This window comes from Pelobates fuscus, chromosome 12 (genome assembly GCF_036172605.1).
Source record: "Pelobates fuscus isolate aPelFus1 chromosome 12, aPelFus1.pri, whole genome shotgun sequence".
In the NCBI taxonomy this organism is placed as follows: domain Eukaryota; kingdom Metazoa; phylum Chordata; class Amphibia; order Anura; family Pelobatidae; genus Pelobates; species Pelobates fuscus.
The window spans coordinates 81996009-82022093 of record NC_086328.1 but is presented as its reverse complement, the minus strand read 5'-3'; the positions used below and the strand labels follow the sequence as shown (position 1 = coordinate 82022093).

The following is a 26085-nucleotide window of genomic DNA, read 5'->3' as shown; positions in this document are numbered from 1 at the left end:
ACACTTCCATTGAAAAAGAGAGGAATAACAGTTAATCTCTCACTTGTTCTGTTATGGTTGTAAATGTACCACACAGGCACATATAGCCACTTCAAAGTAGCATGGTCAGCAACATATTTTCATAAATCCATATAAAACAAAATCCCAACAAAAAAATTCCCAACAAACTGGCATAATTTTCATCAATGAAGCTATAGTACAAGTAATCACCACCAGAATATCTGCAAATCTTTCAGGGCCCAAATTGCATTTTAAGCATTTTTTAAAATGGGACATGGTTCTAGAATTTTGATAGTGCTGCAAACTAGGCGTACCAACCCTAAAAAGAAATCTACAATTATTGCCACTCACATGAAGCTTCATAGGGCTACCCTGCTGCAAGTCCAAAAAGTAAAAGCAACAAACCACAAATAAAGTTAGTATTAATAAAAATACTACTATTACTACTACTACTACCTCACCAGCACTCACATTTAAAGTATACCACTGCCAGGCGCAAAACCAAGGCTCCAATAGATAGACAATCCAATGAGGGAGGCTGCTCTCCGGACTTAAAACTTCAGTTTATTATAATAGATTACAAATGAGGACCAAAACGTTGGTCGTCATTTTTAATCTATTATAATTAACTGAAGTTTTAAGTCCGGAGAGCAGCCTCCCTCATTGGATTGTGTATATATATCCCTGACACACTTTGGCAGCAGTTATAGCATACGTGGATATAAAGCATGCCAAGTATGAGAGAGCTGATAAGAATCAGCTAGGGTTGCACTTGCATAATAGAATTAAAAATTCCCTAAACAAAACTGAACAGCCTTAGAAAGGTTAATCACAATGCATATGCAGTTTTGCATGTGCAACATGAGAGTGCATAGCCTTCTCAAGAAAGATTAAATGGTAGCAGACCTAAAATTTGTTTAAAGGAACACTCAAGCACCATAACCACTGGGCCCCGGCAGTCAAGTCCATACTGTAAATAGTGAAACAGTTTTTGGGCAGTTTGACTTCATACCTGGGGTTCATTGGACGCCACATTCCACCTCCACTACCAAAGCCAGACAAGTTCCTAAGCCGGATGCAGGGCTTAGTTCATTGGCTGAGAGTATCATCTGATCTCTCACAAAAATGAGCTGAGCTCTGTACTCCACTGCCAACACCAAAGAGCCGGTGCAGAAACGTCCATTAGGTTGTCTGAGCTACGCCCTGCTAGCTGTAGTGCTTATGGCATTAGGAGTCATCCTTTATAATATATATATATATATATATATATATATATATATATATATATATATATATATATATATATATATATATATATATATATATATATATATATATATATATATATATATAACGCATACGTGAATAGTTGCTACTCCACCTGGGTTTTCAAATCAGCATGAAAAAAAATGTATAGAATTCATAGCATATTCTACCATCAGTATTTGTAGCCAGTTTTTATTAAATAAATCAAGTCTGCAAAACGTGGTTGCTGGAAGTAGCCATCCTGCTATTTAAAAATGTGTATAACATAATTACAGCATGTTAATTAAAACTGAACTTTCTTGAGATGCTAGTTTGAAAAGGCTTAGAAACACTGCTATCAATGATAAAGTATGATCAATCAGCATTCGCTTGTCAATAATATTATCCAATCTGGTGCTTAACTGAAGGAATATCAAAACTCCTTCACCAATCACATCCCGTTACATGTATTGCTGACTAGTACCTGGAAGTATTATGGTTTTTCTTTACATGGCTCAGAATTTCCAGTGTCTATTTGTGAAACCTGCATATTTAACAAGGTAAGCCCCTAGAAGTTTATATTTATAAAAAAATAAATAAATAAATCAGCCTATCAATCCGTAACATCTGTGCATGCATGAACAATGCAATTTCTGATTATTCCAACTGATTATACAGTTAGTTGTTTACCACACTACAAGGAAATATGTATTCTAGTGCCGGTCTGTAATAGGGTAATGTTTGTAAGAAAGTAATAAAACACACAAACTGAACAAAACAAATAGTCACCATGAACCATGTCACTATCAAGCACTCTTGATAAAAAAAGTATTAGTACAACATGTACTTGAAGGCATAACTGGCATATCAACAGAATGTCTGCATCCATCCACATCCAGTAAAAATACGTTATTTAAAACTGCAATAGCAATCTTTATCAATATCAAGAGTGCAAATGTAATAACAGTGAAATGGTCTTTTCACTCTTGCCCCCACACCCTCACTGTAAGAATGACATCACCCATTTAAACTTCCTTTACTTTGTGAAAGCAGGCGGTGAGCTGATTTTCAGCTAATTTGCAGGAATTATATTAGTGACTTCTGGCAGAGTAATGTGTTCCTCTACAGGAGGGGTAGGAAACCTTCGGCACTCCGGATGCTGTGGACAACATCTTCCATAGTGCTATTATAACCACACTGCAGGAAAAACCATCAGGTTAGATATAGCCCACAACATCTGGAGTGCCCGCTGAACAGGCTGGTAATCATATAGATCAGGGATAAGCAACCTTTGGCAGTCCAGATGTTTTGGACTGCATACCCCATTATGCTTTGTCAGTATAAAGGATGTAATTATGGGAGATGAAGTCACAATAATGACAAAATATAAGAGGGGTAGTCCAAAACATCTGGACTGCCGTAGGTTGCCTATTCCTGATATCTAGTATAAACAAGAGTTGTGAATAAGGATTATGGACAAGAGTTAAAAGGGTCACTTGTATGCACTAATACCATTTCAGCTCCTTGAAATGGTCTGTATGCAATGTCCCTGTCCATCTTAGTCCTGCAATGTAAAAATTTCATTTTTTGAGAAACTGTAACGTTTACATTGCAGTACTAAGACAATCACTAGAGGCGCTTCCGGGTGTTTACCCTTAAATGACAGAGGACGTCTTCACACTCTGCATGACGAAATCCAGCGTCAGTGAAAACCCTATAAGAAAGCACATGCACCTTAAACAGTGCAGCTCACAGAATCTGCTAATCAAAAGGGGTAAGCTCCCTCTTATGCACAAAGCCCACATGCATCAGAATACAAGTGAAGCCCCAATCATTACTATAGAGTGACAGGGTGCCCAATGCCCCTGGTGCAAATACTGTTAACCTTAGAGGGTGCGATTGCCAAGAAGATCCCAATTTATTTTTACTAAGTTTTGAGCTATCAGGAAGAGCATTAACTACTTACTAGAACTGCCCATAAAGTGCTTATTTTATAATCTCCTGCTGAACAGGAAATTAAGTGAGAAGAGTTGTACCACAAACCAGCATGAGATACTCCTGATTAAAACGGTGATTCGGTTGGAAACTTCCAAAGTTAGTACATTTTGCCCCCCCAATATATTTATTGCATTACCAATATAAAATTATTCAAAACATCTAGTCGACATTTCATTGGGCAATCCCTTTAAACTTCTGTGGACAATTTGTGATGCTCATCCAGGTCAAGCTGTGAGCATCATGAATAGCACCACCTGAAGGATTGGCCGTCAATCATTGAACCTTGTATAACTGACACTGTTCCTATTGAAATATATGAAGCTAGTTCCCTTCTTTGTTTCCTGGGGGATGACTCAACTTTAACGAATATGCCCCCATGAACTAACTACATGTTCTAAATATTTACATATCCACATATACAAAGTACTAAAATAAGCCAGCTACCCATGGCAGACTGAACTCATTATCTTGGTAACAGAATAATCCATATAAAATAAAAACCTTACAAATATGTCAAACCAATAGCATTCTCACTTTTAATAAAGAAATACAATTAATAGAATGCCACATTCAACTTGTATATGAAAGCAGTGCACACCAATACTGATTGTGTGTGATCACCTCTTCCAGCCATGCACTCCTTGTATTAATATACATTATATTTCTATAGGGGGAATTATCAACCAATGTCCCAGTCTTCCTATACATTCAGCCACTTCTCACCTCCTCGCTTCCGCCATCTTGGATCAGCTCTAACCTCTGACCCCCCCTACCCGGCTCCCTGACAGAAACCCCGCCCACTCCAGCGTCAGCCCGCAAGAACTCCCGCCAGCATGAGACACGTCACCGTCCATCATTGGTCAGACGGGAAATATCCTTTCAGTAGGCCACGCCTCCTGCAGAAGGCGTCCGGTGACGTCACTGTCTAGCTGGAGCAATACGAGTAGTTGGACAGGTTCCATAGAACGTTGAACTTGACACAGCAGTGAGGGGAGAATGTTGGGAGTTATTCACTCTGACAATTCCACGTTCGAATTTCTAACCCTTGCTTATTGTAATCCAGTAGTAAATACACTATAAAAACATGTGTATTGGCCCACATTGCTGGGTCTTCTTCCCGAATGCGACCTTTTACTACAAAGCTTGAATCAGTTGTTGCCACATGAATATACTATGTAGCCAATGCTGTTGAACGTGAAACGATTGATCATAATATATCAAGATGTAACAAATTATGTACAAAGTGGTATGATGAGCAAATTATACATTAGTGAAATATGCAGGCAATCAAAAGTGAAATAACAACAAACATAACTTTTTAACCTAGTAAACGGACATTATAAGCACCAAAACAACTTTAACTTAAAGGGACACTCCAGGCACCCAGACCACTTTTGCCCATCGGAGTGGTCTGGGTGCAAACTCCAATATCCTTAACCCTGCAAGTGTAATTATGGCAGTTTTCATAAACTGCAATATTTACCTTGCAGGGTTAACTCCTCATATAGTGGCTGTCTACTAGAGGGCACTTCCGGTATTATAGCACACATTATGTGTGCTAGAGCGTCGCTGGACGTCCTCACGCTATGTGAGGCCCTCCAGCGTCGCTAAATTCCCTATAGGAAAGCATTTTTCAATGCTTCCCTATGGGGAGGTCTAATGCACATGCGCATTAGGTCTCCCTTACCGAATGACGTAGGCGGGGGAGGAGCATGGGTGGACCCTGAACAAGGGCCGCATTAGGACTCCCCCGGCGGTTGCTCATACGCAATAGGTCTCCCCCGCCAGATGTCGTCAGCGGGGGAGGAGCATGGGCGGACCCTGAACCAGCGCTGGAAACAGGTAAGTCAAAGCAACTTGGGATGGGGGTGGGAGGGAGAGGGGACCTGCAGTGCCAGGAAAACGGTTTGTTTTCCTGGCACTGGAGAGTCCCTTTAACTGGAATATATAGTGTTAGGAATAAAACTTTGTATTCGTAACATAATCTTGTAAAGTGCTACGGAACATGTTGGCGCTATATAAACGGCAAAAATAATAAGAGTCCCTTCTTGTCCCCCCCCCCCCTCCCCCCAAGCAGGTAAAGGGTAACAAAAACAAAAAACAAAATACCATTCACTTACACGACTCCAGCACTGGGTCAAGCTTCACCACCTCAACACCATCTCACAGGGGGTGATCTAATGCGCATCGGCAGCAAGCTCTGCAAGCACATTAGGCCCTCCCCATAGGAAAGCATTGCCTCAATGCTTTCTCACAGAGTTTTTACTGATGCTGAATGTCATCATGCAGAGTGTGAGGACGTCCAGCGTCGTTTAATATAGTCAAACTCCAAAAGCGCCTCTAGTGGCTGTTTGACAATCTTAGTCCTGCAAAGTAATCATTCAGTTTCTCTCACCCATATTTGTATTCTTCTACTGTTTGCAAGTACAATAATACCCCACATGTATACCTTTGCTCCTAATCCTACCTCCGAGGGATTCCCTCTTCTGATGTCAGTACTGGGGCAATACATTTTTCTATTTTATTCTATGAATGCAGTTAAATGAATATAATCATTCAAATAAGCACACACATATCACCCACAGTCTTACTTCTGTTCTTATGTTTAATTGCAGTGTTACCCCATCAAGATTAACTATTTGGTATTGAAGTTGGGCACTGAAGCACAAAAAGGATTGCCATCACTGCCAAAGGGAAACATTTAAAGGATCACTATAGGGTCAGAAACACAAACATGTATTCCTGACCCTATAGCGTTAACATCACCATCTAGCCCCCCTGGGCCCCTCTTGCCTCCATAAATATAGTAAAAATCTTACTGTATTCAAGCCTGAAGCTGTAAATCTGCATGCTGTTAGACTCAGAAAAACAAGCAGTCTGCTGACATGTGGTAGCCTGATCCAATCACAGTGCTTCCCCATAGGATTGGCTGAGACTGACAAAGAGGCAAATCGGGGCAGAGCCAGCATGATTCAAACACAGCCCTGGCCAATCAGCATCTCCTCGTAGAGATGAATTGAAGCAATGAATCTCTATGAGGAAAGTTCAGTGACTGCATGCAGAGGGAGGAGACACTGAATCACAGGATGCTGTGCACAGTGCTGCCCTGTGCTCTGCAGACAGCAGATCTGAGTGTATGGAGGCATATTATGCCTCCATCAACTCCGAAGTCCCTCTGGTTCACTCTGAGTGACTGCAACTGGAGGTGTTTCTCAGAAAATACAGTGTTTACATGAGAAAGGCTGCAGGGAGCTATAGTTCTCACCTGAACAACCTCATTAAGCTGAAGTTGTTCAGGTGACTATAGTGTCCCTTTAATGTTTAGGGTTAGTCACTAAAATGATAATTGCCAGGAATTCAAAGTGAATTTAATGGGAACTTCTGGGCATGTTAAAGCAGCAATGTCACTGTCTGGGGACTTTGCAGAATTTGCAAAGACAATCACCGGTGACATTGCCACTGCGGCTTCGGTGGCTGGCAAAGGTGAGTTCTACTTACCTGAACCTGTTCCTCACAGGCGCCACGATCATCTTCTGGCCCATCCACTTCAGCACCAGGAGCAGTTATCACTGCTGTATTCTTGCACGAGAGTACAGAATTGAGGATGATAGCTGAATGAACGATTTTACCCCAAAGTGTTGAAGGCTGCTTTTCTACGAGGCTTGAATCAGGAAGCCTCAGACAAGGGCAGTGCTGATTGGCTTAGGGCGTCAGCTGATTGTCAGGATTATAGTTGATCCAGCACGCAGAATAGTATCACATCTAAGACTAAGGATAACATCTAACCGGACCTTAGAATGGCCGGACTTAACATACCGCAGAATAGTCAAAATACTTGCTGAGGGTAGGGAAACAGAATGAGACACAACGATGAGGAAAGCCAGAAGTCAAGGATACCAGAAATCAGGGAAGTCTATACGAAGCCAAAGTCAAATACCAGAAAAACGCAATCAGGAACACTCTCTCAGATAACCAGCTAGTGGAAACCACGACAGGGCACTGACAAAAAGGTAATTTGGGTTTAAATAACCCTACTTAGTCAGTAATTGGATGTCTGTGACCTCTGACCCCAAAACATGTGGGAGCATCTATGTCGTGACACCGCACGCAAATTGGCGCCATCTTTGAAGTGGGCGATGGGAAGTTTCTTATAAAAGTCCGGTCCACAGCGGCGGCAGTCCTAAGAACGTCGCACCTGCTGGGGACCGGAACGGAGGGAGACCAGGTAGCTGCCCACCGAGCCCAAGGTAAGTTTAAAGCATCTCTGATGGCGTGGCTGCTATGTTTAAGTGCAGCCACGCCGGCAGAGATGTCAGGTGCAGTGACACTGATACTCTAACCCAGGGGTAGGCATCCTTCAGCACCCCAGATGTTATGGACTTCATCCCCCATAATGCTCTTACAGCTATAATGCTGGCAAAATATCATGGGAGGTGTAGTCCAAAACATCTGGAGTGCCGAAGGTTGCCTATGCCTGCTTTAACCCAATCAATAATTTCCCATTCACACAATGGCTGGAAACAATTTGTACATCTAGCAAGCGGTTTTGTAAATGAAGAGCTTTGTTAAGCCTTAAATATAAGTTGGCACCTGGAACCTCTTGGCATCGTAACAACTTTATTCTGATGCAGTTGTTATTGTTCGGAAGTTCCCTTTTAGACCAGTGTAGTCAAACTAGAAACATTCTCTGTCAGCCATGCTTCTAGTTCAGCGACTTTGCCCATAAATTTTAAATTTATTTTGGATTCTAGGCACTTCTCATTTTAGTAAAAACCCTATTTGGCTAGGAAACCATCCACTTAAAGCAGGACTGTCACTTCTTGAGTAGCGACACTTCCTAGTTCCTTCAGCCAAGTGAAGGAAATATAAGTGGCTACTGGGGAGCATGCCTCCCAAGTGTCCCTATTGTGGGCCCAAATCCATCTTTTCTATGAGCTCCATATTGTTGGTGTGTCTAAATCTATAACAGAGTATCACTATAACAGTACTCACCAGGCCCGGACTGGCCATCGGGCATACCGGGCAAATGCCCGGTGGGCCCCGATGGCTGTGGGGCCGAGGCCGGCAGGGGAGATCACAGGATCTCCCCTGCCAGCCCATGCAGGGCCAGCGCTATCCGAGCGCCAGCCCTGCTCTGTGCCTCCATGGGCCGGTGGGGAGATCAAAGATCTCCCTCACCGGCCCAGAGACACTGACAGGCGGCCGCCGGCAGGAGAGGGAGGGAGGGAGGCAGGAGAGAACACCGGCGGAGCTCTATCCAGCAGTCCTCTCGCGAGGTCTGAGCGTTACCGCGGCAACGCTCTGATCTCGCGAGAGTGAACTCTAGCCTACAGGCTAAAGTTCACTCTCTCCACTGGACCACCAGGGAAGGATGGCAGCACGGATCCCCCCTCCCCCCAGGCAGAACGGATCCCCCCTCCTTCCAGGCTAAAGGTAAGAAGGGAGGAGGGGGGATATAACTTTTTTTTTAATTATTTATTTTTTTATTAATAAAAAAATATATTTCAATTTAAATAAAATATAAATTCACACTCACACACATATAAATTCACACTCACACACATAGCACCCCCAAACACACACAGCACCCCCAAACACACACAGCACCCTCAGACACACACAGCACCCTCAGACACACACAGCACCCAGACATGCACAGCACCTTCAGACACGCACAGCACCCAAACACACACAGCACCCTCAGACACACACAGCACCCAAACACACACAGAGCACCCTCGCTCACACATATATACATATTATATATATATATATATATATATATATATAAAATAACCCTCAGTGAGTTAACAGACAAAGAAAATTAGAAACCTAGAATGTGACGGCAGATAAAAACACCCTCACACACAGCACCCCTCTTACATACACACACACTGCGCCCCTCAGACATATAATACTTCCAAATATATATATATTATTTACACACACACACACACACACACACACTACAGCACCCCTCACACTGCACCACTACACACATTACGCTCCAGATACACGCTAGATCCCTTACCCTATAAGCACTCGTAATCCTCTACACACACACACAATCTCCTATACACACTCTGGGTCCTATACACAGTAGATCTCCTACACACACACACTGCACCACCTACACACACTACATTCCTTGTCAGCAAACACATACAACATTCTCTAAACACACCCTCTCTACAACCCCTACACACACTACAACCCGTATGCACACACTCTCTACATCCCCTATAACACTATGCCCCTATACACACACTCTCTACAGCGCCTAGCCACACATATTACACCACAAACACAAATTAAATTGACCTATTTACACAATACCACACCACACTCTACACACACGCAATCCCACAAGCAGGCTCCAAACATATGCACCATGCACTTTCCTGGCCCTTTTGTCCTCTGGTATCCCACTTGTGGAGACACCAGAGACAATTTAAAAGCAAACACAGCGCAAGCATGTTATTAAATTTGCTTGCGCTGCGCAGAACAAATTCAGGGCCTTTTTCTAATGCCAGAGCTCTTCAGCGGGGCTCTGCGCATTGAACTAACATGCTCACTTTGAGAGGGGGCGTGCTTGTCATTAGTGATGACAAAACACACCCTCTCTGGCCCCGCCCCCTTCTTAGGGGGCCGTTCTGATTGAAAAATGCCCGGGCCTAATTTTTTTCCCAGTCCGGCCCTGGTACTCACAGTCATGTGTCTTTAAACTACAATATGTTAAAACGTTTGTGTAATTAAGTTTTTGCTCTACATTACATTTTCATAAATCATTATCAGTAAGTCTCCTAAAATGTCTCACAACAGCGCCACCACTGGCAACACCCCCACTCACACACCTAAAACGAAAATGTTCCTCTGTCCGTATGAAATGTTGGGAGGTATGGAAAGTTTTTTTGTTTTTTTTTAATTCTTTATTTTAGTTGTGCATATAATTATAACAGTCGCTAGTGAAGTACCCCAAAGGCAGTCCTCTAGCGCGTGGTAAACAGTGTAAACATAGGGGTAGACAGTGGATCTAGGACATTTTTTAGGTAAATAAGGTTATTAACAGTATATATTCACGTTGCTTAGGCATTTTAGTACATAACACGAAATAACATCGCTTGTAACTTTCCGGATAGTGGGTTTTTACGTTGTGTCATAAGCTAGTCAAACATAAAATAATTATACGAACCATACTTGCTTCGGATATAGTAACACTTTGCTTCTTTGGAGTTTGCACAATATATAATCATTGCAGTAAATCATGCTAGGCTAATTGTGCGCTCACCACAACAAGTCGTGCATATGATTCTAGGTGTATTGCACCTTTTTATAGTGCAGCACAATTTTATAGGGCAACATGAGGCTTACGTGCGCGTATGAAACAGTGTTAGTAAATCGGTTGTCTGTTGTGATACAGGCTGGTGGGTTAATTGCGCTACACTGGGTAAAAGTACAATAAGATTTAATTGGGTAGCCAGGGAATATAGGCTAGTTCTTCATGTCTAAGCTATAGAACTTATGTAGGTAACTCAGAGAGGCTGGCTAGACATGAAGGGTAAAACACGATAATAAAATGTATTTGACTACTCCCCATTCCCTTCTCTAGTGCCAGGGTATTGTCAGTAGCTAATGTGGGTTACGATTGAGACTATACTGGGGAGCAAAACATTTCAACATTTCAACATTTTAGACATGAAGTGAGGGGAGAGACTTAAAGAGGGTTATGTGTCCTCACACCAGTCTCGTTCAGCCCATGCCGGTTCGTGGCAAGCAGTCATCAAGGGCATGCAAGTAATGTGTCAGCAATAAGTCCAGTTGTGGGGGTCTCAGTGGTAGGACCTCTCGTACATCGGGGCATGCTTTCTTTCCCCTGGGCCGTGAGAGGGACCTCCGTCTGCTTCTCCCGCGTGAGGTAGTGCCTTGCCTGAGAAGAGTTTTTGGAGCTGCTGAGGGATAAGCAGGTCGTGTTTGTTGGTAAGTCCCATTCTGAGGCAGGGGGATGTGAGTATTGGCGCCCACAAACTGTGGTGTTATTTCCCTCTGTGTAGGTGTCCGTTTTCTGCTCTGTCTAGGGGCAGCTTTGGGGGTGCGAGGGGGAGTCCCGCCTATGTGGTGCCGGGTTGCCGGGCGGATCCATGCCGCCACTTCTTTATCGCCATCTTGAAGGCCTGTCTTCAGGCCGAAAGTTAAGTCCACAGATTGGCATATAGCTTGTCGTAGAGCTCCTCTGTGTTCTTGGGCGGTTGGTGGAGCGTGCGGTTCGTCACAGGCTGTGTCTTTCCCTTTAGTCGTGTGGGGGTCAACTCTACCGGCGGGGATCGGGAAGTAGTGTCTGACCATGCAGGCTCGAGTCTGAGTCGCAGGGTTGAGGTGCGCGTGTCCGCCATTTTGGAGGCCCCTGCCCCCGTACTGCTTGTGGAGGCCGCAGGTTTGTTCGGAGAGTGCCAGGTGCTGGGTTCTCTGACTGGCGGGGACCGGGATGTCCTCCACCGGTCCATAGGGGGGGGGGGGAGGTAGTGTTCCCAGTTTACTTTTGGATGTGTGCGTCTGGCGGGAAAGCGGCCGGCCTTTCTCCGCCTCCTCCCTCGTTAGGCCCAAATCCGCTGATGCGGTACCCGGTTGTCCCAGACATCGGATTTGGCATCTCAGGGTTCGGGTCGGCCACCCCGGTCCAGAGTGCACACTTACAGGAGGGTGAGCGCACTTTATCCCGAGTTATTTGATTTTTTCGTGCTGGCTTTCCAGGAGCTGTTGCAGAGCACGTCTTCTCTGCTCGCTGGTCAAGCTCCGCCCCCCGGAGGTATGGAAAGTTTTGAGTGACTTTGCTGCCCCTTGATATCTCAGGCATGGTTAAGTGCATTACTGTGTTGTATGCACACATTTACGTACTGCATTGTAGGGGCTAATTAATTAGAATTTCCAGAGGTAGTGGCACAAAAGGTATGGGTAGAAAAGTAAGTTAATAGGATAGTATTCACTGAGGGTTCAGGGTTTTTATGACAGTTGCAGAAGAGAAATCAGTGTACTAGTAGGGAAAGCAGTTCATAGTTTAATTGATATGCTTTCCTGAAGAAGTTTTCAAAGATTTTTTGAAGGAGTGGAGACCGGGTGAAAGTCTAACAGAGAGGGGAAGAATCTTCCATAGGAATGGTGCAGCCCTAAAAAAGTCTCTAAAGCGAGCATCAAATGTAGAAATATGAAGGGATGTTAGACGTAGGTCTCCAGTATAGAGTAGGGGCTTAGACTGGACATATTTGTGTATTAGTGAGGATACATAGGTCGGAGCAGCAATGTGTAGAAATTTGTAAGCAAGTACCAGGATCTTAACTCTTACGGGAAGCCAATGTAGGGACTTGCTGAAGAGGGAGGCGTGGGAAGTGCAGGCGAACAGGAAGTTGAGCCTCACTGCCGCATTTATTATAGACTGTAATGGGGCAAATTGGGAACACATAAGACCACTTAGAAGTGAATTATAGTAGTCAAGGTGAGAGAGGACAGCGGCATGGGCAAGCACCTTAGCTGTATCAGGCATTAAATAGGGGTGGGACCGCGCTATGTTTCTCAGATGGAAGTGGCAGGATTTGATGATTGATTGGATGTGAGGGGTAAAGGAGAGGTCAGAGTCAAAGAGAACACCTAAGCAGCAAGCAACCACTTGAATGAGGTAAGACCAGAAGTTCTGTTTTGGACAGATTAAGTTTAAGGAAATGAGCAGCCATCCAGTTGGAAATAGCAGAGAGGCAGTCAGAGACACAAGTCAAGAGGGGTGGTGAGAAATCTGAGGAGGACAGGTAAATTTGCATGTCAGCCGCATAGAAACTATACTGGAAGCCGAAGGAGCTGATGAGTTTACCATGAGAGGCAGAATAGATTGAGAACAATAGAGGACCAAAAATAGACCCTTGGGGAACAGAGGCGGAGACAGAGAAAGAAACACTAAAAGAACGCTGGGAGTGGTACGAAGAGCACCAGGAGAGAGCAGTATCTCGCAGACTGACATTACGGAGGACGAGAAGAAGCTGTTGATGATAAACAGTGTAAAAGCAGCAGAAAGGTCAAGAAGAATTAGAATAGAGTAGTGGTCACGGGATTTTGCAGTGATAAGATCATTGGATATTTTGGTCACAGCTGTTTTAACAGAGTGATGAGCACGGAATCCAGATTGAAGTGGGTCAAGCAAGAGTTGGATTTGAGGAAGTCTGTAAATCTTGCATACACAGCTCTCAAGGATCTTTGAGGCAAACGGCAGTAGCGAGATAGGGCGGTAGTTGGAGGGGGAACTGGGTTAAGGTTGGGCTTTATCCAGAATTGGGGTTATGGTATCACATTTGAAGGGTAGAGGAAATGTGCCAAAGGAAAGGGAGAGATTGAAAATTTTAGTGAGAGACAGAGCAAGGAGACAAAGTGTGGATGAGATACGAGGGAATAGGATCAAGGAAACAGGTGGTGGTGAGACGCAGAGTGTCACTTTCTCCTGTAGCGTTCAGCAGTTCTGGATATTTTTGGAGGTATCGGGTCAGGTTGGTGTGGCAAGGTTGTAATTGGGAGCGCTTGCTACATTTAAGTGTAGAGGTGCCATGAGGTCTAGTTGAGAGGAGAGTTTAGTTGTAGAGGGAGGTTGCAGTGTTAGGGCAGGTGAGGTTTGAGATGGGTGAACGTAGACTTTGGGGGCGGTGGAGAATCGCTGTAGGTCAAGACAGTGGAGCTTTCTGCAAGACTGATGTGGTGAGGATGGTATAATTTGTTTACAAGGTTTGCCGACGTCAAAGTTCAGCTGGTGGTGAGACAGAGGAAATGGAACATTGGAGAGATCAGAGGTGATACAGAGATTGGTAAAGACGAGGTCAAGAGTATTTCCTGCTGTATGAGTTGCTGAATTAAACCACTGTGTTAGTCCAATGGAGGAGGTTACAGAGAGCAGACAAGAGGCATCAAGGCAGTTGGGGTCGCTGATTGGGATATTAAAGTCTGCAAGAATGAGGGAAGGAGTACTAGAGGAGAGCAAATGGGTAGCTAGGAAGAAAAGTGTTCAATGAATAGCCTAGGATGACCAGAGGGGCCATAAATGATGGCAATTCTTAGAGGAGTGGCTTTAAATAAGACAGCCAGCTTATAGCCCACCCTTTAAACTGGCATTCTAAGAAAATTCCTAATCTTACCGAAGTGCAGGCTCTGCCTTAGCAACCAACAGAAAACCATCCAATGGGAACAGGACAATCAGCATTCTCTGTAATGGACTCTATTCACAGAGACAGTTTTTACATTTATTTGTAAATTGCTTTTGCCCCAAATAGATGATGTACAAAACATCCAAGGACACAGCAATGTTGAGCTAGTCTAGGGCAGGTAGAACATTAAATCAGGTTCACCTTAACACATGAGGACATACAGTTAAGATCAGGTCACAGATTGCCAGTAGCAAACTGTACATTTTTTGCCCTGGGAACATCAGGATATGCTGGTTAATTACAAGTGACTCAAAGGTCATCTAGTTAGGGAAAATGAGATAACATGGTTCGGACATCTCGTCACAGCTCCCAGCTAAAATAAGCTAATTAGATGTGTCAATTTTGTGTTATTACCTCCATAGTACATCATTTCCCCCCCCCCCCCCCCGCCCCTTTTTTTTTTCAGACGCCATGTTTAGGAGAGATGTTCTTGAATTCATCGTAGTGCAGAAAGAGAATGTGAAGATTTCAGGCTATAGCTCGCATTGCAGTGCCGAAAGAGACAATATGAAGATTTCAGGCTATAACTCTCAGCCAGAGACAATCATGGGAGTTATAGCTCCACACCAGATGGAGCAATAACTGGCTAAACCTGCTTTACTACAGTAATCCTCACAGTTTACTTTCCTAGAAAAGCCAGCCAATACGAGGGCCACATTTACTAACAGTTTAGCCATTTTTTCCCCAACAGACAGCATACATTACAGATAACATGGGAACGTGTAATGTTTTTTGTTTTTTTTAATGGTTTTGAAAGGGCACAGCTGCCATGATAGAGGGACTTACTCCATGATAACCCTACCAAAACACCTCTGCTGTCCCCCTCCTCATATCCTTCTAACCTAACTTGTGCCCCCTCTCCATGTGCTACACTGGGACAATGCAAAGCCAAGTGAGTGGTGGTGCGGGCATTCACTTCCTGGCTGTCACCTTGGGAGCAATGCCCCTTCAATTATAAACTACTGATCGTGTATTGGGTGCTTAATGTGGCTTACTATGATGAGCCACCAGTCAACACACAGCTGTGCATTGAGAAAATGGTTTTAGTTGATGCCAACAAAGGTAATATTGAATTAGGTAAACAAGAAGTTAGGTTGAGCTAGGAAGTTAGCTAACAGACTACCTGAACAAAAATATCTATGAAATACATGTATTTATGAAATTTCTGTTTTAGCAATATGAATTATGCCTAACTTTGCACTGTGACTGGGAGCACCAGCAAATGAATGAAGTCCAAAATTGAACAAGATTGAGATTCCCAATGCAGAAGGCTTTTACCTATATCATAGAAGACCAAAGGACATTAGGAAAGTTAGTTCTAAACAGTATGACTCCTTATAATGGGACAGCGCCACACAGCTAGAAGTATGTCATGCTTCATCTGCATTGGGGACTAATTTAACTCAAAGTGTGAGTGTGTGTGTTTGTATGTATCTAAGTATTTGTAATTAGTGTGTATGTGATGGCTAGGTTTGTATGAATTTGAATGATTACTCTCTAACAAGGCGTGTAGTAGTGAGCTGAGCAGAATGAGGCTGTGTCAGCAGTGTATTTACCCACCGAGCTGCAGCCAGCACTCCTAAAGGTAACGAGGCTGGGTGGATTGAACTTTTGAATTTTTTTTAATTTTAAATTGTGAGTGTGTGTGTGTCTGTTAGTGAGGATGTATACGTGTTTGTCAGTGTGTGTGTCAGTGTAGGTATGCTTGTTTCAGCGTGTGTATGCATGTCTGTCAGTGAATGTGTATGTCTGTCGGTCAATGTGTGCGTCTGACACTGAGTACATATGTCTGTCAGTGAGTGTTGTATATGTGTTTGTCAATGTATATGTCAGTGAGGGTGTCCCAGGGTGTCTGACACCGAATGAGTGTGTATGTGTCGGTCAGTGAATGCGTGTGTCAGTTAGTGTATTTGTGTGTGTCGATGAATGTGTGTGTGTAACTGTAAATGAGTATTTCTGTGAATTTTTATGTTTCAGTTTAAGTGTGTGTTGGTTAAACAGTGTGTGACAATGACTGTATCTGTAAATACATGTATCAGTGATGGTGCGTGTCTGTCAGGAAAAGATATTTGGAGGGTTGAGGGTGTCCAAGTTTTGTCATGCCTAGGGCAGAACCACTAGGATACATATATATATATACACAAGTTAATTACTTTTTTCTTCTGAAATATGTCTTGTGTTGTTTGAGATTAAAGTCTTGCAAATAAACAGCTGCAAAAAAAAAGAGTTGACCACATTGCCTTAATCTTTCTTGCATCTGCTGAACTCCCCCAGCAAGACCATAGCTCTTTATTCCATTTTACTTTTGTAGAACATTCTGAATCTGCAAAAAATCATCTTGTCACCTTCTGATCTTCTCACTTTTTTTTCAATAACATTTCACAGTTTACAAATCTCACTTCTATTGCAAACTTCATAATCTTCCTGCAGATTGTGGTTTTATATTCCTTTTAATTTTGATATATTGCATTGCAACACTGCAGCTCCTAATTTAAAGGGACTCTGTAGGCACTGTATGTGCTTCAGTTCATTAAACTAGTTTTAGTGTCAGGCTCTGCAATATTCATTACCAGCTTACTAGATACAATGTAAGAAGGATACAGCTGTTGTCCCTCTAGGATTTGTAAAATCAGTTTTCAAAAGACTGACACAGTAAGGGAATATCCAGTACCCTAATACCATCCCATCCTACTCCAATGTTGTATAAAGAATTTTTACTTTTTCATTACACAAATAATTTGGAAAGAGAACACAGACTGCTTGCTTAAGTTTAGAACTGCATTCAGCCATTGATCATTGGTACACAAGTGTACCTTAGCTATTTTGGAAGTACATATTTCCAATCAGTATATTGCTTTTATGTACAAAAATGTACCTACACATTTTCTGTCAACTAAACTAGCCCTTTGTATAGACAAAATGTTAAAAACATGTAAAATGATAGTGCTATATAAATGCCAATGATAATATTTATCTATAACTTATTCCGCAGCGCTTCATAATATTATAAAGGGTAAAATGTACCAATATATGAGACACTTACAAAACGTTACAGGAGCAATGGATTGATGAGAACCCTGCTCAAACGAGCTTACACTCTAGAGGATATGGAGTATAAGAAGGGCATCAAAAGGGAGATCATCTGAACAAGGTGGGAAAGTAGCAGAACTGGAATAATAAATACATTAAATTCCACAGCAGTACGGATATTTTGGACATTGAACAAGTAAAATTAACAGCAGAAAAAGGTAGTGGTCTCACAAGCATTTGGCAATGCTCTTTTTTTTTCTTTTGATGCGCTGCAAGATGAATTTCCCTCATCCACGGTTTTATGTATTTTTTATTTTATACTATGTAATATTGAAAGAATAATTACACAATGAGCACTCAATATTTATAATTTTATTGTAAAACATAAGATGTAATTTCAGTGGTGCCTTTCTTCTTTCATATATTTTTTGATGTTTCTCAGCTATTAAAAAGATAGAAAGATAAATGGGACATGTATGGATAGGAGGGTCAATTTAGAAACAATTCCCGCTGTGTAAGCATCATATATCTCTGAAAAAATGAGCTCTATAAAATGTCTTGTTCCTTTACAACTGGAATCTTCCGGAAAGCAGCCCTAGACGGTCAATGTTACGGTGTAGGACACTATGGACTATTCCCATATATTTAGAGGGGTCACCTTCTCGGCTAAAGTCTCTGCTGAATATTCCTTTTGCTGGCTGGAACACAAATCTTTGAGGGAAAGGTCCATTTTCTCGCATGAATTCCCAGACACTGAGGAGCAGTAGTCGTACTTCAAATGGAGCAAGGAGCGAAAACATCTCATGCATATTTGTTAATGCTGGTGGAAGCAACTGACCCTCTCCCATGCAGGAAACAAGCTCACAGGATGCCTGCAAATGCCAAGGAGAACTCACAGAAGAGGTTTCACGAGATGCCTCCCAATGTGCCAGCAATGTCGCAAGTAGTCCTCTGAGAAGCACTGAACAATAACATAGTGCTGGGCGACCCTGTGCAACAAGATGAAGGAGTTGAAAAAGAAGAGGGTTGTGACGGAAGCATCTGTAGATGAGCAAGTCTCTTTGCACAGTGGTACGTGCATGCTCCTCTGGTGGCCATGCCAATTCGCTATTTGTGACATCAGAACATGCATTTTCTGTGATTGTCACTGCCAGAGTCTTAACTGCTTCAGGATCTAAAGATGTTGGCTGTCCTCCTTCCTCACCCTTTTTGGCACAGCAACGGCACAAAAGGTCAAGCAAGCTCTGTGTGTTTTCTGCAATTTCTTGTTGTCCACTCTGCCTGCTTTGTTCTTCAGGTTTCAGCCCAGATCCGATCACACCCGCATGAAAAACAGACCACACACTGCCAGAAAAGTCCACAGTTGAGCCTAGATGGCTGTTACTTTCCAACAGGGATGCAGCTGCACCTTCTTTCATGGCTGCTGAGGAAGAACTGTGTCCACCAAAGAGCCCTGCGTTTCCCTCATGCATGGACCCTTCAACTATCTGATGTAAAACAGCCTTTCTTCCTGCAGGAGAAACTCTACACAGCCGAAGTAGGAGGCGGGAACAACTACTAACCCCAGAAATGCTACGCAAATGCATGTAATGGAAAAGGAGGTGGGAAGAAGATCGAATAAGTAAGTGCAGTTGGGAAGGTGGTAGAGAAGCAGGGAGAGGACAACAACACAGCAAAGTACAAGCTGCTTCACACACACCTGGGTCAGTGTGTAGCAGGAGTTGCCCAATATCAGATAGATACTCAGAAAGTGCTAGCCCTGTCTCTCTACCCATGCCCCCCTCTTCACTCTGCACAACAAGTGCAAGGTTTTGCAGGAGTTGAAGGGCTCGCTTATCTGTTAAAGCTCCTGCATGAACTTGAGCCACACAGCGGGTCACTGCGGCATGCGCAAGTCCCTGCACCGAGGAAGAGAGAACAGCATGAAGCTGGACTGCCAGACCGAGTTCCTCTGGATTTTGAGCTAAGGTGAGCAATAAACATAGTGCCTCTGGAGCACAGGATGGACTGCTATATATACAAAGTAATCCCAGCAGTTGGTGAAGCCAAAGGTGACGTTTTCTTTCTAAACGCAGCATCTCCGCACACAACTCTGTGAGATGACCTCTCATTGCATCCAAGAAAGGCACAGCTCGTGGTTGGGTATCAGATGACCCCCGCCCCCCTGGCCGTCCATACACTTGTTTCTGAAGGCTGAGCAGCAGCAGCCTCACAATGCGATCACAAGCATCTCTAACAGAATCATGCACAGCCAATCCTGGTGTTGTTATGACAGAAGCTGGCATTGCTGTATCCAGAAGGAATCGTAGAAGACGGGGAGCACCTGCTGATGTTTGACATGCCAAGTGAACACTCAAATTCAGCATGTTATCAAGCTCCTCACGGGGCAGGGTTGAGCAGTGCTGCTGCAGTTGGGCTAATGTTGCTGGTTTTAAAGAATCTACAAGGTCTTGGCATACAGTTCCTAAGAGAGAGGGTGAAAGGGCGGCCAGCTGTAGAAGGTAAGGTAAAGTTGCCCGCTGTTGCTTGCTCCCTGGACGCAGGCTTTCGTGGAACATTCTCAGAATTTCCTGTCTTATAGTGGATCCATGGCGTGAGCTCAGATGTCCTAGAATGCCGACAACAGACCCCAGCTTGGGAACACGTTTGTCAGGAGCCTCAGCAGGTGTGCTATGAGCACAGAAATCTTTTAGACCACAAGACAGAACACGGCTAATTATAGTGCTGGGGAACGAGTTCCCAATATGTGCAACCACCCAGTCAAAGTGTGGAGAGTGCTGGACTGAGGTATCCAACAAGGCATCAACACAAGCATCTGGGCAACTTCCAATCAATGTGGACAGGCAGTGTGTGTAAATTTCCATAAGTGCACGAGTGGCTCCACATGACATCCATAGCTGCAATAATTCATTGAGACTGGCAGAATGAGGCATACCTTGCCTGCCTGCATGTTTACTGCTTAACTGTCCCATGAGCTCAATAGACCAAGCAGAAATGAGTGGAGCCCAAGCTCGGGGATTCAATCTGATGAATTCTTCCAATACTTTTTGCACTTCCTGTGTTACCTCATTTAGCCCTGGATTTGATGGTGGGGGAGGTGGTCTGCGCTGAGATGAGGAAGAGGATGCTGGAAGGTTATCTTGAGAGTCTCTCTCATTCAAGAAGTTAGAGACGCTGTCATGAAAAACAGATCGCAGGTGTTCTAGCACGGCATGGCGGGCTGGAGGAAGGCAGCGTAAGAGTAATAGGGAGCATCGAGCATGCTCACGAGGGCTCAGCTTATGCCCATGATGGGGGTCTGAGCCACTAAAGAATGTCTTGATCTGCAGTGATAGTTCCTGTGGGCTGCAGGGAATACACAAAAGATTGTTGAAAATAATACAAAAATAACACCCAAAGCAAAAGAATAAAAACAATATACAAATTAGCATTTAGTATTGTATAAATAAAAAATAAATGGGACAGACAAAAGGTGGAATACAGAGGGGAAAACTATAATGTAGGAAAAAAACAAACACTAAAGAGCACAAAAAAAAACCAAACAACCAGCCCCCAAAAAACTGTTCCCACATAAAAACAAGCCTATGTACATACCTGATTGGGGGAGTAACCCCCTGCGGCTGTGTAGTAATCATGGGAGAAAGATTAAGTCAGTAAGTGACTGTGTCACAGAATGACATCACCTGAAATACAATAACAAATGTCAATTACAAGTTAGCAGAAAATATATCAGTATAACAAAATGCAACACACTACGATAAGACAAAATTATGTTAATTTACGAAATTCTGAATTGTGGCACATTAAAGTCCAAAAGGGAAATTGTGAGCAAAGACAAGTGGGTAAAATTGTACTTTAGCGTATTTTATGATTCTTTTACATTTTTCTAAAAACAAACAGTGGATATTATTAACAGTCATAATTAAAGTAAAAACCATCATGTTTTCATTAAAAGTAAATATCTTAGAAAAATGGTAATGAGAACTCTTGGCAGTAACTGGGTCCAATATCTCAGAAACTAAATGGTAAATGATAAAATACGCTAAAATACACTTTTACCGACAAGTGAATTTAAACAAGTTTCAATTTCAGCTTAAGGCGATGTTTTAACCTGCAGCCATCCAATTTTTAGCGTATACATTCCTGGGTCATTCACTAAAATCCAATTGTAATCGTAGAAGCAAAATTTACACACACACATAGCCAAGCTGAAGGATTTCTCCAAATCAGCTCTGGGCACTGCCTGGCTAGTTTACCCCGAAGTAAATTTTACATTTTGGGCAAAGACAGACAAACCAAAAAAACATATTGATAATTGTTTCTGTTTGTCTATGTTTACCATTAAGCGTGAAAATTTGTTTTGAATCCCCCAAATATTCATTAAAAACTTAGAATTCAAGTAACACTAAAATCGAAAATGCAAAATGTACACAAACAGAGATTGAGAGGAAAAACAATATCTGAAACAGAGCTATTTGACACAGCCTGTCTATTTTAATGACGATTCGGAGTTTAAAGGATACCCTTGTCTTGGTTGTTTGATTTTTATTGTGTAAATTACAAGCTAACAGTCTTAAATAAAGATAGATTCAAAGTCTAGCAAATAATCACCAACTTTATATGTTAAACTCATAAATGCACTCTATAATACAATGATAACACCATTAACCTGGCTGCCTTGCTGGCCCCGATACCTTTCACAATAAGGCTCCCTTCCTTGGGTTTGACTGACTAAATCAAACGAGGCAGCCTGTTGATGACGTAGTTCCTACTGGCAGCCATCTTAGTTGAGGAAAGACGGCATGTGCGACGGTACGGCCATGTTAGTAGAGGCAGGGATGTGAATCGAATATTGAAAATAAGACGCGTTATAGTAAAATGGAACGCAAACTAAATAATGAATAACATTTTAGAAATAGAAATGTTCGATAAGTGGTTCTTGTGCCAGGTTACACTTAATTTGTAAATCAGCTGGTTTTAAAATTAGGTCCTATTATCAACTAGTAAGAACTTGATGGCTAATACAGTCCTCCCCAGTGTGACTGTTCAGCAGAGGCAGTCCCTATTTTTGGCCCAAACCATCTGTCCCTATTTGCTATCCTAATATCCTTCTTTAACCCCTTAAGGACCAAACTTCTGGAATAAAAGGGAATCATGACATGTCACACATGTCATGTGTCCTTAAGGGGTTAAACACACCAACACTGAGTGTATGTAAGACCTTCACATCAATAATATTCACAGCACTGTGCCTTTAACCCCTTAAGGACTGAGACAAATGTACACATTTTGATCAAAGCAAAACTTAGAATTTGACTATATGACTGTTCAACGGTAATTCACCTCTTTCATATTAAGTTCACCCACGCTTATATATAATTTTATTCAGGAGAAATTAGGCTTTCATTTAACATCAAATATGTAACTATGAAACATAATTTAATATGAATAAAATATAACAAAAAATGTGAGAAGTTAAGAAATGTAATTTTTTTAGTTTTACGTGACATTTTAACTGTGAATGCCATAAGACTGTTTGCTTTTACTGCAGTAACATACACATCTGTATTCAGCGATGTCTCACGTTTAAAACAGAACCCCCTATGTACAGGTTTTATGGTGTTTTGGGAAGTTACAGGGTCGCATTGAAATTTGACAGATTAGTTAAGTTGCCTTTGAAACCGTATGGTAGCCCAGGAATGAGAATTACCCCCATGATGGCATACGCATACCATTTGCAATAGTAGACAACCCAAGGTATTGCAAATGGGGTATGTACAGTCTTTTTAGTAGCCACTTAGTCACAAACACTGGCCAAAGTTAGTGTTAATATTTGTTTGTGTGTGAAAAACGCAAAAAAACTAATTTGACTCAAATTTTGTCCAGTGTTTGTGACAAAGTGGCTACTAAAAAGGACTGGACATACCCCATTTGCTATACCTTGGGTTGTCTACTATTGCAAATGGTATGCCATCATGGGGGTAATTCTCATTCCTGGGCTACCATATGGTATCAAAGACAACGTAACCAATCTGGCGAATTTTAATGTGAAGAAACCTGGAACACAAGCCTAATATTTGACTCTGTAACTTTTGAAAACACCATAAAACCTGTACATGAGGGGTACTGTTATACTCAGGAGACTTCGCCGAACACTATTAGTGTTTCGAAACCGTAAAACGTATCACAACAATTATATCGTCAGCGTAAGTGCCGTTTGTGCGTGAAAAATGTAACTTTCACTGATGATATCATCGTTGTAATACATTTTACTGTTTTGAAACACTAATATTTGTGTTCAGAGAAGTCTCCCTAGTAAAACAGTACTCCCCATGTACAGGTTTTATGGTGTCTTGGAAAGTTGTAGGGTTAAATATAGTGCTAGCAAATTAAATTCTCTGAACTTTCTGCCTGGGTTATCAGGCAGGTCCCGCAAATTTAATTAATAAAATGACTTAATTATGTAAAACAATATTTCACATATATATACCGTATATACTCGAGTATAAGCCGAGTTTTTCAGCACATTTTTGGTGCTGAAAAACCCCAACTCGGCTTATACTCGAGTCACTGTCTGTATTATGGTAATTTACATTGCCATAATACAGACTGGGGGCTGTGTGCAGTTACTTACCTCTCCTGCAGCTCCTGTCAGCTCCCTTCTCCTCTGCGCCGGTCCGTGCAGCTCCCCTGTCAGCTCCCAGTGTAAGTCTCGCGAGAGCCGCGGGGTCATAGTGCGGCTCTCGCGAGACTTACAGTGTGAGCTGACAGAAGAGCTGCACGGACCGGCGCGGAGAAGAAGGGAGCTGACAGGAGCTGCAGGAGAGGTAAGTGCTCTCTGCCAGCCCCCCTCCCCACTGAACTGCCAATGCCACTGGACCACCAGGGAAAGAGAGCCCCCCTCCCTGCCATGTATCAAGCAGGGAGGGGGGACGAAAAAATAAATAATAATAATAATAAAATAATAATAAAAATAATAATAAAAATAAATAAATAATAATATAACAACAAAAAAATTAAAATAATAATAATAAAAAAAATATTAAAAATGCCCACCCCCCCACCAAGGCTCTGCATCACACTCTGCATCACACGCACACACACTGCTCTCATACACACACACACACTGCATTCACACACACACACTGCACTCATACACACACACACTGCATTCATACACACTGCATCCATACACACACACTGCACTCATACACACACTGCACTCATACACACACACTGCATTCATACACACACACACTGCACTCATACACACACACTGCATTCATACACACACACACTGCACTCATACATACACACTGCACACACTGCACTCATACACACACTTCACTCATACACACACACTGCACTCATACACACACACTGCATTCATACATACACACTGCACTCATACACACACACACAGCAGTCATACACACTGCACTCATACACACTACACTCATACACACACACTGCATTCATACACACACACTGCACTCATACACACACACAGCACTCATACACACACTGCACTCATATACACACACACTGCATTCATACACACACACACTGCATTCATTATATACACACACTGTAAAGAAATATTCAATTAATATATTTTTTTTAGGATCTAATTTTATTTAGAAATTTACCAGTAGCTGCTGCATTTCCCACCCTAGTCTTATACTCGAGTCAATACGTTTTCCCAGTTTTTTGGGGTAAAATTAGGGACCTCGGCTTATATTTGGGTCGGCTTATACTCGAGGATATACAGTATGTAGAATTAATATATATATATATATATATATATACGTATGTATATATATATATATATATATATATATATATATATATATTTGTGTTAAGGGCTCATGATAGTACAGAAGAAACAAACACTGATAAGTGTAGGATGGTATTAAAAGAGCAAGTCGGTTGTGGTGTGCCGGAACCGACGATGAGGTAGGCCTGTGAATAAAGAGGGCCCACCAAGAAGAAATGTAACAGAAAAAGAGTTAATAATGAGGAGTGGGTGGGAGGGTGATGCAGCGCTGACCTCGAACGGTATGGAGCCAGGTAAGGGGTGTCCCTTAAGTAGGGAAGAGGTGTGTCATATGCCCCTCCCACAATTACAGGCCAAAAGGCCTTAATACTTGTGTTAAGGGCTCATGATAGTACCGAAGAAACAAACACTGATAAGTGTAGGATGGTATTAAAAGAGCAAGTTGGTTGTGGTGTGCCGGAACCGACGATGAGGTAGGCCTGTAAATAAAGAGGGCAAAAGTAGAAAATCTAATTTATTACATACCAGCAATATACATACTTTTAACCAGACATGTCTTGAAAGGCATTTCTTACTTCTTGTACCGGGTTAGGTATGTATCTAGAGTAAGCAAATGATTTCCAGCGCCCTAGTGACTTGATAACATGTACTGTAATGTTTGCACTGGATGCTGTGGAGGCCGCTCCTATGCGGAAGGAGTGGCCCGAATAGTTAGCTGATTTGAGGGCCAGCTGTGTAAGTAAAGACCTGACGTGTGTCATAAAGGTAGTGGTAGTGAGTACCGAACCTTGTAGACGGAAAAGT

The 26085-nt window shown here is 42.5% G+C and overlaps 1 protein-coding gene across 4 annotated transcripts in view; it reads right to left on the bottom strand.

Annotated features, from left to right (window-relative positions):
• Positions 1–22300, bottom strand: part of GANAB (glucosidase II alpha subunit) — a 53282-nt gene extending 30982 nt beyond the window's left edge. For 2 of the 4 annotated variants that reach the window (XM_063438026.1, XM_063438028.1), the window contains exons 1-2: positions 22174–22265; positions 21099–21187 (exon numbers count right to left, since the gene is read on the bottom strand). In XM_063438026.1, coding sequence (XP_063294096.1) covers positions 21099–21139 — 41 coding nt within the window. In that variant the 5' untranslated portion in view covers positions 21140–21187; positions 22174–22265. Of the gene's footprint in view, positions 1–3966; positions 4041–17861; positions 20850–21098; positions 21188–22173 lie in introns of those variants that run through there. The other 2 variants (XM_063438029.1, XM_063438027.1) reach the window with 2 other exon arrangements.
• Between the last annotated feature and the right edge of the window lie 3785 nt (positions 22301–26085).